The 14120-nt window shown below is 34.3% G+C and overlaps 1 protein-coding gene across 1 annotated transcript; it reads left to right on the forward strand.

The window, feature by feature from the left end:
* Window positions 1–990: 990 nt before the first annotated feature.
* On the forward strand, window positions 991–12222 carry LOC110466472 (heat shock 70 kDa protein 13-like). The gene is made up of 6 exons (XM_021522982.1): window positions 991–1091; window positions 3446–3535; window positions 3975–4225; window positions 4671–4890; window positions 5400–5570; window positions 6164–12222. Exons 1-6 carry the CDS (start codon window positions 1067–1069, stop codon window positions 6703–6705), a joined length of 1299 nt encoding a protein of 432 aa, XP_021378657.1. The 5' UTR covers window positions 991–1066; the 3' UTR covers window positions 6706–12222.
* Window positions 12223–14120: the final 1898 nt, after the last annotated feature.

A 14120-nucleotide genomic window follows, 5' to 3' on the forward strand; every position in this document is an offset into this window, starting at 1 on the left:
TGATGGGCTTTTTTTGGCATTTAACACCGCATATTATATATTTTAAAAAGTTTATGTCCGCACTATTTCAAATCATCGGTCACCATAGTAACTATCCAGGATACCCGTCGGCATTAGGCATACAGCTCATTTGAAGTTAAATGTACGCTGTTTGCTAAAAAAAAACACCACTTCAGATGTAAATGATGTTAAATTAAAAGATGAAGTTCCCTGTGTCATTACAATTTAAGTTCTCTAGGTTTAATGTGCAAGTTGATGTCACGGGGATTACCCAGCCGGACGTTTGGTGTTAGTTCGTGACGACCACGAGGAACCGATTGCTAGTCGGAAGTCAGTATTTGATAAATTAATTTCAAAAAACAAAAATAATAATAATAATAATAATAATAATAATAATAATAATAGTACCATTAATGGTGCACCATTTATGATTTTTGCAAAGTTTATTATTATTACTCGCGACTAAGTTATCTCGGAGAAGGGGATATAACTCTTTTCAGAAACGGAACTATGCGTGTCATTGTGTGTGAAATCAGCTGACCGGTTGCACGAGAATCGTTGTATCCATAGTGTATTCATGGTCTAATGGCAGTTGCTGATTCATGTACAGAACAAACATCAAGAATGTAAATATAGCTAAATGTAAATGAGGTTTTTTTAAAGTATTCTTATTTTTATTTTAACAAAAGGATGCTGTTTAATTAATACATATATATATATATTTATAAAATGCCACTCAACTGTCAAATACAGATATCTCTGTTTTTAAATAGAGATTCATTGTATTGTAAATATGGATGTCTGTATTCAAGTAACAATATCTGTGGGTAATGGGTAAAAACACTCGAACAGCTTACTTTTTTAAACCAATACGTTAAAAGTAGTTATGGAGAAAATATAGAAGTTAAGCATCCGGTCCGCAGTCGTGTCCTATTTTTGTAATATTACAATTTCCCTTTCCAAGCGTTTGAATGACTCAGAAAAACACGTTGATATCCGGTTCTTTGACAGAACAGTGGCATATGGTTGATTAGACTTATTTGCTTTTTTACATACAACTCGTGACATGGGAGCCACATTTATAGTGATCGGTATGTATTTTATCTCGATCTTTTACCATTAAAACAGTCTTGTCAATGATAATGGGCTAGTCTACTGTTTCTAAATACGTTCATACATGTAGATGACAGACAAAACACTATGGCCTGCATAGGTACGGCGAATCTCTGAATCCATGTTGTAACGTTGCAGTTCAGAGGTAGACCTCTTCTCTATAGTTGATGTCAAATTAAAAATACATCAGCCACCTCTGAAACCGAAATCTTATAACATTATATTCTGACGCTGAGACACAGCCACATACAATGATATTAAAAGGCGATCACGGTTGCTGAATCAAAGGTGTATATAGTTCGAATTATTCTGACGTTAATCGACGACAGACCGATATGAAAAAAGTCGATAAAACGTCAGAATAATTCGGACAAAGGTGTATAGTAATACCCTTTTTTATATGATTTTTCAAAGAATTTCAAAAATGATTCAGCAACTGTGATCGCCTTATCATTTTAAAATCATATGAAAAAATAAGGGTATTACTATAAAAAAAAGTATATTAATACCTTTTTAGGTCACCTGAGCTTTAGCTCAAGTGACCTATTGCTATCCGTTTTCGTCCGTCGTCGTCCATCGTCCGTAAACATTTTACATTTCAAACTTAAAGTCAAGTTCTGCTGGGCCGATTGAACTGAAAGTTGGTAGGAATGATCGCCTCATGGTCCTAACAAAGTGTTGTTATTTTTCGGGTCGATCAGAAATCCAATATGGCCGCCACGGCCGCCATTTTGAAAACCTATTTCAAACTTAAAGTCAAGTTCTGCTGGACCGATTGAACTGAAAGTTGGTAGGAATGATCGACTCATGGTCCTGACAAAGTGTTGTTATTTTTCGGGTCGTTCAGAAATCCAATATAGCCGCCACGGCCACCATTTTGAAAAAACTATTTCAAACTTAAAGTCAAGTTCTGCTAGGCCGATTGAACTGAAACTTTGTAGGAATGATCAGCTCATGGTCCTGACAAAGTGTTGTTATTTTTCGGGTCAATCAGAAATACAATTTGGCTGCCATGGCCGCTATTTTGCTACTAAATTCTAATAGGCCGATCTCACTTAAAATTGGTCTAGGAATGATCAGCTCATGGTCCTGACAAAGTTAAGTTAACATTAAACTATTTTTTACTCAAATTGGTACATATTTCAACAAACAAAAAAATACTGTAGACTCAGGTGACCGTTAAGGCCCATGGGCCTCTTGTTTTATATGATTTTTATCTCAATTAATTTACAGACAGAATTTCAAACACCTATGATTCAGCAACTGTGATCGCCTTATCATTTTAAAATCATATAAAAAATAAGGGTATTACTATAAAAAAGTATAGTAATACCCTTTTTTTATATGATTTTTATCACAATTTACAGTCAGAATTTCAAACACCTATGATTCAGCAACTGTGATCGCCTTATCATTTTAAAATCATATGAAAAAATAAGGGTATTACTATAAAAAAGTATAGTAATAACTTTTTTTATATGATTTTTATCTCAATTAATTTACAGTCAGAATTTCAAACACCTATGATTCAGCAACTGTGATCGCCTTATCATTTTAAAATCATATAAAAAAATAAGGGTATTACTATAAAAGAGTATAGTAATACCCTTTTTTTAAATGATTTTTATCTCAATTTACAGTCAGAATTGCAAACACCTATGACTGAATGAGGATGCTATCCCACTACTGTATGGCATTTGTTCACTTTGAGTTTCAAGTTGCTGAATATGGTGATTGATAATATGTTTCGGGTAAAATGGCAAACATGTGCAAAATATTTTGCAAAAGATATATGCCAAAAAAGGTTTAAACCAAGTGATGTGTATACACATCATAATAATGTGTCCAGCACATGTGGTTGGAATAGTAGTTTACAACTTGACAGTAATACATGTATTAATTAACAGGTAAGGCACAACCTGCATAGTAGTAACAATTCTTCATTTCGGTAAAAGTTACTGTTTACAGTAACAAATTTATTAATGATATGGAGAAAAAATGTGAAATAAAACACAAAATTTGTGTAAACATTAGGAATAAAAATGGGTGTCATTCTTTTAACATAATCCTACAATAAGGTACATTTGTGCAAAAATTATCATTTCCAATCTCTTACTTGTAAGAGTCTACTGAAAGCCCTGGACATACTTGGTGTAATAAAACTTCAGTTTTGGCCTATTCATGATTTACAACTGGTACATGGCCTCAATAAATATTGCTCAGACCAGGTTCTTAAGTCATGGCTTTACCTCACCTGATGTCCATAATTTGAAAATGCATAACCATAAAAATAGTTGATAAAATTATATTTCTTTCTTTTACGTTGTTTCAGGAACAGCCATAATGGCAATTTTCATGGCAGGATATTTTGCCCAACATTACCTGCCTCCTCCTACTCCAAAAATAGTGGGAATTGACCTAGGTAAGTTTTAAAAAAAGGTATCATATGTCAAGTGAGAGACAGCATATGAAGACAATAGTGAATTCTGGACCTGTTTCTGTTCTCTCTTCAACTCCATTACCCATGCCAGCATCCAAGATTTTAGAAATATAAATTAAACTCTTATTGTAAAATTAAAGAATTTCTCAGTTAGGAATTTTATAATTTTTATGGAAGTTGGTTTAATGAATTGAACTACTTCTGCATCAAAAATGGTGCTGTACACAATTTTACTGAACAAAATCAAAGTGGCCATGGGACCTTATCTACTAAACAATGACCAATGCAGTCCGTTACAATGATATAAACTTTACTATTAGGTACTGAGATGTAGATCCAATACAGCAATACATGCCCTCTGGGCCTCTTATTCCTGTATTTCCTGCTACACAATGTACAACACTACACCTTTTCTCCACAGGGACAACCTATTCATGTGTGGGTGTTTACCATGCTGTAACAGGCAGAGTGGATGTCCTAGAGGTACAGGATGGTCATCAGTGTATTCCCAGTGTGGTGGCCTTCACTGACCATGGTGTTCTGGTAGGCTACAAAGCTGTTGCTCAGGCAGAACACAACCCCAAAAATACTATCTATGATGCAAAGCGATTCATTGGCAAGGTTGTGACAGAGGAGGAATTAGCACAGGCACAAAAACGCTATCCATTTAAGGTTAGAATTTTCTTCAAGAAGATAACTATCTGCTAACATATGGTAGGCTAGACTCTGTCATGGTGTAACAAATTAAAAAGAAAATATCTACGTTGTAATTAAGTTAACTCGAAAAAAATGATTACAAACTTCACATTGCCTGCATTTACTAATTGCAATATATCAAGTGATAAAAAATAACATAAACATAATTACAAGAAGTACATGCAGGCCATGTGAAGGTTTTTTTTTTTTTTTTTTTAGTTAACTAAATTACATTGTATATTTTAATCATGATGGATGTGTCCCTCCTAAATGTGTATGCAAATGAAAAGAATATATCTTTAAATTTGTATAGCTACATAGTTTTCCAATTATTTCAACTTTAAAACAATTGGGAATTACTTGAACAAGATTTTACAGTTCATATACATTGTACCAGTATACTGTGATTTTATTCCTATAGATTCAAGCGGACAAAAATGGTTTGGCACAGTTTGTTTTATCTGTGAACAACACTGAATTACGTCTACGCCCAGAAGACATTGGATCTGTGATTGTTAACAAGCTCAAGTTGGCAGCGGAGGCAAACCTTAGCGCGCCAGTCACTAAAGTGGTGATGTCTGTACCTGCAGAGTTTAATGCCTTGCAGAGAAACTACACCAGAAAAGCTGCCAGCTTGACCGGTAAGGGTGAACTAGTACATTGTGTTGTAGAATTTTCTGGCCATTGTTAAATGAGACTTCATACTTTCAATCATCAAGTTAATTGCTATCAAACATACAGTTCTAAATTTAAATTTAAGGTTTCCTAGTGCAGTGCTTAATGATTTCAAGTTTCAGGTGACCAGGTCCTATCACAAAAGTACTTTAGATTGAAGATCCTTAACTTTCAGCATTCCTCTTAAATAATAACTCACTAATTTAATAATTCGCTGTTGCCAGTCAAGAAATGAAATTTTGCATAATTACTTTATCATTATCCATTAAAAATGATTTTTTTAACCAAATTTTATTTATTTTGAAAATTAGAAATGGTCTCAAAATTACATGGGTAACGTTATTTTATGTAGATATGTACCATAGCCAGCACACATTGAATTTCTGTATGATCAAATATGTGTATTTAATTACTATGCATCTGTTAATAGACTAGAGGCTTTTTCAAATCATCTTAATTGTCATTTTTGTTGTAGGACTAGAGGTGTTCCGAGTGATCAATGAACCGACTGCGGCTGCCCTGGCGTATGGACTCCACACTAAGCCAAGTCTACAGAATGTGATGGTGGTAGACCTAGGGGGTGGAACACTGGACGTGTCCCTCCTCAACGTCCAGGGAGGCATGTTTCTCACACAGGCCATGGCAGGTAGGGGTCAATCAAACACTTGTAAATGTTTACAAGGACAAGACACTTTAGCTTTAGAAGTAACCCTGGCTTCAGACTAGTAGAGGCTATATGTATAGATCTTTAAACTCCAATCAACAACGTCAACATACTTTTCAGTCTTTCAAATTTTCCCTGAGGGAGACTCTACATATTCAAAATGAAAACATAAATAAATATATGTATCCACTATGGAATAAATAATGCTAAAAATAGCATCTTTTGAGTTGTTCTTTCAAATGGAATAATTAGGTCTTAGAATATAGGAATAGTTTTAAGGAATTTCACGTGTTAGACATATTCAATTTAACAGTTCAAAATAGAGAATTTCCCGCAAAAATCAGGAGAGTTTGCAAGTATGCATATAGTCATATTTTGGAGAGGTGAAATGAGCACATATCTGACCAAAAAAACTCCACAATAATCATATACAAAGGCAAAGCTCGTGGAAGTATTTATGACTTTCGATAGTTCCATACATAAGTTACTGGTACTCACTATGTGTGAGGTGACTAATAGCCATACACAGAAGAGTGGGGCTATGTCTTACATGGATTTTTGTGATTATTTTAAAGGTAACAACCATCTTGGAGGACAGGACTTTAACCTGAGGTTATTTAACCACATATTAGAGGACATAGCCAAGCAGTACAACCAACAGCTTACTCACCGCGAGGACCTTCAGAGTGTCAGAATGAACGTGGAAAATGTCAAGATCAGTCTGACCAGTATGACAAGCACTCAAGTGGCCATTCCTCTCAAGTCATTCGGACAGGATGTTGTCTACAGAGCAACTATGACAAGATCAGAATTTGAGAGATTAAATCAGGATTTATTTTCTAAAGTTCTTGTTCCAATTAAAACAGTTTTAAAAACTATAGAACTTCCAAAAGATGAGGTGGATGAAATAGTTTTAGTTGGAGGATCGACTAGAATTCCAAAAGTACGAGAACTTATACGAGACTTTTTTGGAAAGGATCCCAACACGTCAATAGACCCAGAGTTGGCAGTTGCCATGGGTGTTTCTGTCCAGGCCGGTATCATCGGAGGGATGTGGCCTCTTAAAGTCAGTGCTGTAGAACTCCCAACTTCAGTCAAAAAGATTCAGATATCTTGATGAATGTTTAATATAGGTGGTATTAAATATATATATTTAAAAAACAGTCTCAGAGTCTACTGATATCATTCAGAGTCTTTCAAAAACTGTCTGTGCTGATAAACTGACAGCTGTGTAGTCTAAGTGTAGCAGTAAGGGCTATTTAAGATATCTATAAACTGTATATATGAGTGTAGAGGTAAAAGGAGGTACTTCCTTGTGACTCCATATTTCTTTTCTTCTGTCTAATTAAACCCCACTGCCAATATGCCTACCTGCTCCTTCCCTGTATATATAATGATTTATACTGGGAATAGCGCTAGCCCTAATATGAGAGAGTCTGATAAGACTTTTGTTTGAAGTTGTATGTAAGAAAGAGTTTTATAAGTTCTATGATAGTAGATGGGTCAATTTAAACTTTGTGATAAATTCTGTGTAAGAAGTGAGATTTTTTAGACTGTTTAACATAGTTGTGTATGAGTTAAAAGGAGGGGTAGCATTTTACATTTTATGTTTTAGTTGTATGCAAAGGGGGGGTAAATTCAGACATTGTGTTCAGATGTAAGTGCTATGTTTGGTACTTTTATTCCCTGTAAATACACTGTAGAATGTAATGTTATACTGTAGAATGTAATGTTATACTGTAGAATGTAAGCATTTTTTACTGGATTAAGAAAGATTTTTATAATATTACATGTATTCTATTTTCAAATGTATTGAGAACATTGTCATCTAGAATTTAAACAAACTTTCTGTTAAATACTGGGATGCAAGTCAACACAGTTGATAAAGAAAGTCTAACACTGTTTATTATTAAACTATGGGACAGATTTGGGTCTTTTATCCCAAAATATACACAAAATGGGGTGGTTGTCTTTAATGTCCTCATTTAAGCGAATTAAAACACAAACACACTAGTACTATGTAGTGAATTCCATATCTATCAGAGGAAGAAATATTTTACATTTATGATAGCTTAACAGGGTCATTATTTTTATCCGATTATACAAGACATATTGGTAAATTCAATGACTAAATTAAAGAGTTGTTAGGTCAACTGTAAAACAGTGTACAATATATCTGTACACATACAAGTTGTAAGTGAATTTTACTGTTATGTGTAATTAGGTCTGACTATATATGAAATAAGAGAGCGTGTTTGTTGTTTTGTAAGGTCTGACTGTGAATTAGAGAGTGATTTTATCTGTTTTTTTGGTGTTGATGTAAATTAGAGAGTATACATTTATATTGTGAGTTCGGCTTTTGTTAGGTCTGACTTCATTACTGTAAATAGAACTAATATTATCTATATATAAGCGCATTTGGCTGATGTCCAAAGATCTGCTGAGAAGTGCAATATATATTGTTTACTGTTATTGAAATGTTGAATTACTATATATTTATTGTTTGACAGAGTTAAGTGTACAAAGTCATTTTTCCGAGTACCTTCACTTGGGGTGAAATCCAGGACTACACCTTAATTAATGGCCCTGTGTTTTACTGAGTGCACTAAAGGAAACCTGTCTGTAGTTGAGTCAGTAACATGTTACATGTATACATTTGTAGTTCACCACTGTGACATTCCCTCCTCCATGGAAAGACCTTGTCTACGAGTCTTTGTGAGAGTAGTCATGCTTGTGAGAGCAAGGCTCAGGAGATTATCATACAGAATGCCCATGTCCAGTACATGTCTTAAGTGTACATTTATATTGATAATATATCTGACAATATTTCATTGCAGCAAATAACAATAGAACCAATATCATTGTGTCTCCTTTATAATCTGGTATCTAATCACTTGAAGCTAAATACATGAACAGATTTTCTAGGCTTAAGTAAGTGTTTTTCCAAAGGTTTTTAACTATAATAATAACTTTAAAACTACCTGGTCTCAAGAGAGTGTTTTCCCCTCATGATAAGTGTCGGATGAACTTATCAAGGATTTTGTTTGATCGACTTGTGCTGGATGAGCCTTGTTAGAATATGGGGGTGGGGTGTCCATCTCAAAAATTATAGATATTAAATTTTCAAATTTACCTCTGATTGGCCTAAACTTACGGTCACCTTGTTATGACTATTTAATTTGAACAACAGACATTTGATGATCCTTGTCTCCGATTGGTTGAGATATATATGATTATAAATATTGACTGCTGATGAGACTTTCTTCATCATGCACTTGATCTGTAATGTTCTGATCATTAGATTCAATGTATGTATGGTCATTGATGGTATTTATATTTTTGTGACAAGAAAGGTAATCACCAATGAGGAACGTTTATGTTTATTTTTTAGAATTATATTCTAGCAGGTCTAGAATTATGATTGATTTATTATTCCAATATTTTTGTGAATATTATTTTGCTCTCATTTCCGTTTCCCACGTTTTGTATGAATACTTGCGAGCTCAACGTGGATCCAATTAAATATGACGGAGGTTTGCACTATTGTCAAGCTTGGAGAGCTCAGAACTATCAAACGTAGATCGTTGATAACAATTGACACAATTTATTTTTAGTTGTCTTCACAATTGAGTGTTTGGAACATTACCTGTACATATAACTAAAATACCATAAAAACATTACAGTGTGATATTTATTTATTTTTGCAGATCACTGTGAAACCTCAGTCATATTTAATTGGATCCTTGTTGAGCCCGCAAGTATTCATAACCAAAAGTATTATTAAGGAACCACTTGTTAACTGTTATGATTCATAGCCAGACATCAATTATGGCATTAACATAATCAATTAAATACATCAAAATAATATGCTGTAGTTCTCTGACCAATAGTCATAATCACCTTTATATGAAATTCCAACAGAAGTCTGATAGCGGGGTTTATGGTTTTTATATCCAAGTAGGTAAGTCATAACTTATCTTAAAACTTTGTTTCAGGTAAGTCAACAATGGAAGAAAAATGCTCCATGCGATGAAAACATTTGTGGGATACTTTGTCAAAAATTCGCTTTAAAATAAAAATTTGATTCTCATATTTTTAACTGTAGATTTTTGCATTTAATATTGTTTTCCTTAGTAATCAAACTTTGTTGTAAACATATCAATGATGATCTACAATGTCCTGTATTAGTTGATAAAGTCTGCTGGCGGTACATATGTCTTTGACCTAGTTAATTAATGTTTATACATTCGATTTGTTTGCGACAAACTTTTTATTTCTAACTGGGTGGTAAGAGATAGCTATTTGCTTGTACATGCTTTTGTATCGCAATTTGCACTGAAAATCAAACACCGTGGACAACCTACTAAATCTAGTCCTATGTCCATGAATTTCGGTTTCTTGCCCTTAAATAAATCAAATGCATTTGAGTCCAGTGGTACGGGTACTGACGGTGGTGTTGTTGAATTATTTTATGTTTTATGAAATACTTCAGATATTGTTTAGTCCATCTTATTCTATAACATTATCTATGGATAGCCCATCATCTAAATATTGTGATCACGTGAGTGAAATACTACCATACATCTATCCAAATTATGATGTTTCTGTGAGTACCCTAATTGATTGACCTCATCATCACATTGCTCGACTGTATAAATTGAAATTCTCATTTAAAGAAATATTTTGTTGAGATCATTGCACAGTTGAAGTGAAATAATTGTACATGTACAAGACACAATATATCTACTGACTTTAGTTAATACATTTAATGTACATGAGGATTAATTGAGTCTTCAATGCAGTGTTGATATTCATGGATTGAAGAATATGAGACAAAGTCATAAGTAATGAACTTCTTCACTTTGAAAGTTCCTTACATTTTGATCCATCTGGTAGATATAAAAAGTTGATTATTTACCAATTCTGTTGTCTGTTATAATTAGTTATATGTTTATAATGACCTGGAGTGTGATCAGTAGATCTATATGTACAGGTTGTCACTCCAGTACTGTAACAGTGATCTGTGATAATACCTAGTCATGTGACCTGGAGTGTGATCAGTAGATCTATATGTACAGGTTGTCACTCCAGTACTGTAACAGTGATCTGTGATAATACCTAGTCATGTGACCTGGAGTGTGATCAGTAGATCTATATGTACAGGTTGTCACTCCAGTACTGTAACAGTGATCTGTGATAATACCTAGTCATGTGACCTGGAGTGTGATCAGTAGATCTATATGTACAGGTTGTCACTCCAGTACTGTAACAGTGATCTGTGATAATACCTAGTCATGTGACCTGGAGTGTGATCAGTAGATCTATATGTACAGGTTGTCACTCCAGTACTGTAACAGTGATCTGTGATAATACCTAGTCATGTGACCTGGAGTGTGATCAGTAGATCTATATGTACAGGTTGTCACTCCAGTACTGTAACAGTGATCTGTGATAATACCTAGTCATGTGACCTGGAGTGTGATCAGTAGATCTATATGTACAGGTTGTCACTCCAGTACTGTAACAGTGATCTGTGATAATACCTAGTCATGTGACCTGGAGTGTGATCAGTAGATCTATATGTACAGGTTGTCACTCCAGTACTGTAACAGTGATCTGTGATAATACCTAGTCATGTGACCTGGAGTGTGATCAGTAGATCTATATGTACAGGTTGTCACTCCAGTACTGTAACAGTGATCTGTGATAATACCTAGTCATGTGACCTGGAGTGTGATCAGTAGATCTATATGTACAGGTTGTCACTCCAGTACTGTAACAGTGATCTGTGATAATACCTAGTCATGTGACCTGGAGTGTGATCAGTAGATCTATATGTACAGGTTGTCACTCCAGTACTGTAACAGTGATCTGTGATAATACCTAGTCATGTGACCTGGAGTGTGATCAGTAGATCTATATGTACAGGTTGTCACTCCAGTACTGTAACAGTGATCTGTGATAATACCTAGTCATGTGACCTGGAGTGTGATCAGTAGATCTATATGTACAGGTTGTCACTCCAGTACTGTAACAGTGATCTGTGATAATACCTAGTCATGTGACCTGGAGTGTGATCAGTAGATCTATATGTACAGGTTGTCACTCCAGTACTGTAACAGTGATCTGTGATAATACCTAGTCATGTGACCTGGAGGGTGATCAGTAGATCTATATGTACAGGTTGTCACTCCAGTGCTGTAACAGTGATCTGTGATAATACCTAATCATGTGAACCTGAGAGTACAAGGCCTGATTATCTTAACAAGTCGTTACAGACAATTTCATAAAGAAGTTTGAGAAATATTGAAACATATTCTGTAGGTGGTTAGAATATTTCGAATCTGTGTACCCAGATAAATACAATTAAAGTTTCGAATTTCATACATTGTAACGTACACCAGATGAAAGTTCGGTATAAATCTGTAGCTAAGCTGAACAGTTTTTAAACAATAGGGACTTGTACGGTAAGTAGTCATTACAATTATGTGATAATAAATCACTTTAAGTAAAACACTAATATTATTGTGAATTTGTTTCAAATGAATTGTGTCCATGTGACCTTTAATTCAATTAATGAAATGAAAAAGCAACAAAGGACAACTTATCTGTAAATGAATAAACATTTAAAAGATATTTCAATTTGTTATTCGTGCATTAGTTAAAAAATAAATGTCTTGCAAGTAATAAATGGTTTACAGCAAGTCCAAATGTACCAGTGACACTGGTACCATTGATGACCTACTAATGATGTACAAATGTACCAGTGACACCGGTACCATTGATGACCTATTAAAGATGTACAAATGTACCAGTGACACCGGTACCATTGATGACTTATTAATGATGTACAAATGTACCAGTGACACCGGTACCATTGATGACCTACTAATGATGTACAAATGTACCAGTGACACCGGTTCCATTGATGACCTATTAATGATGTACAAATGTGCCAGTGACACCGGTACCATTGATGACCTATTAAAGATGTACAAATGTACCAGTGACACCGGAACCATTGATGACCTACTAATGATGTACAAATGTACCAGTGACACCGGTTCCATTGATGACCTATTAATGATGTACAAATGTGCCAGTGACACCGGTACCATTGATGACCTATTAAATATGTACAAATGTACCAGTGACACCGGTACCACTGATGACCTATTAATGATGTACAAATGTACCAGTGACACCGGTTCCATTGATGACCTATTAATGATGTACAAATGTGCCAGTGACACCGGTACCATTGATGACCTATTAATGATGTACAAATGTACTATGACTGCCTCTGGATTTTGTTTTAAGGTTCAATACATTTCTATTACACATGTTACATTACATCTTTCAAATTTATTTCAAGATTACAAAGATAAATGCAACATACATTGAAAAAAATAAAATGCATAATTTACAAGTTGAGGACCTGGATTCGTTCATCAAAACAGCATAAATAAATGCTTGTATTCAAACTTTTAAATGTGCTGACTATTTATAAAGAGGTTACATAGTGTATAACCTAGTAAAGGACCATGCAGATTCAGAAACAACTTTAACGTGTTTTTGATCATTCATCTAAGGGTTCATTGCTGGTAACTTGTTTTTAGCTGTACTGTACCTTGTTCATTCACCTTTTTAAAAGTTTGCTATACCTGGTAACTTTATATTTCAATACAGTAATTCCAATTCAAAAAGAGTATTAGCTTTTCCTGACAGAATTTAAAAAAAATGTATTTATAATGAAACTGTTTCTGTGATATACATTACAGTAATTGTTCTACATCAAAAATTCAATTTTTAATCCACGCCGCTACTCTACATTCCTGTCTACTGGAACATAGAGTATCAGACTGGAATTAAAGATCTGGTCCCAATTGTTTGATGAAGATCTAAATCAAAACAGAAATCGATAAATTGATTTGAAGCCTAAGTATTGAAAATGGAAGCCTTTGTTAAATCGAACCTGCCAATAAAACTGTTAATATGACTGTGCTGATGTTTATTTGTCTTTACATTAAATAATTTTAAAATGCGAGAAAAGTTTTGTCTTGTCCTTGGGTGCTAGACAGCTGACATGCCCTTGTGTATAACGAATAAATGGTGTCACATCAACAATACAGATAATGTCACATTATATGTTAAACCTCAGTCATTTCAGGATTACCATACAACTGTAAAGTCACACCTGTCTATAATAAAGTCACACCTGTCTATAACAAAGTCACTCCTGTCTATAATAAAGTCACACCTGTCTATAATAAAGTCACACCTGTCTATAATAAAGTCACAATTGTCTATAAAAGGTATGTCTGTCTATAAAAGCCACTCCTGATCAAACTTATAAATGTCACACATAACTGTGGATGTCACACCTGTATTACAAGATTCTATCCATTTTGGCTACTGCACAACTCAATTATATATAAAAATACTTTTTTCTGCACAACAATTGCAGTCTGTACAAAAAGTGACTACATGTACAACATTTTCGGGCTAATATACCTGTATCATGGGGTAAAA

The sequence above is a fragment of the Mizuhopecten yessoensis genome, unplaced genomic scaffold, assembly GCF_002113885.1.
Source record: "Mizuhopecten yessoensis strain PY_sf001 unplaced genomic scaffold, ASM211388v2 scaffold11133, whole genome shotgun sequence".
NCBI classification, from domain to species: Eukaryota; Metazoa; Mollusca; class Bivalvia; order Pectinida; family Pectinidae; genus Mizuhopecten; species Mizuhopecten yessoensis.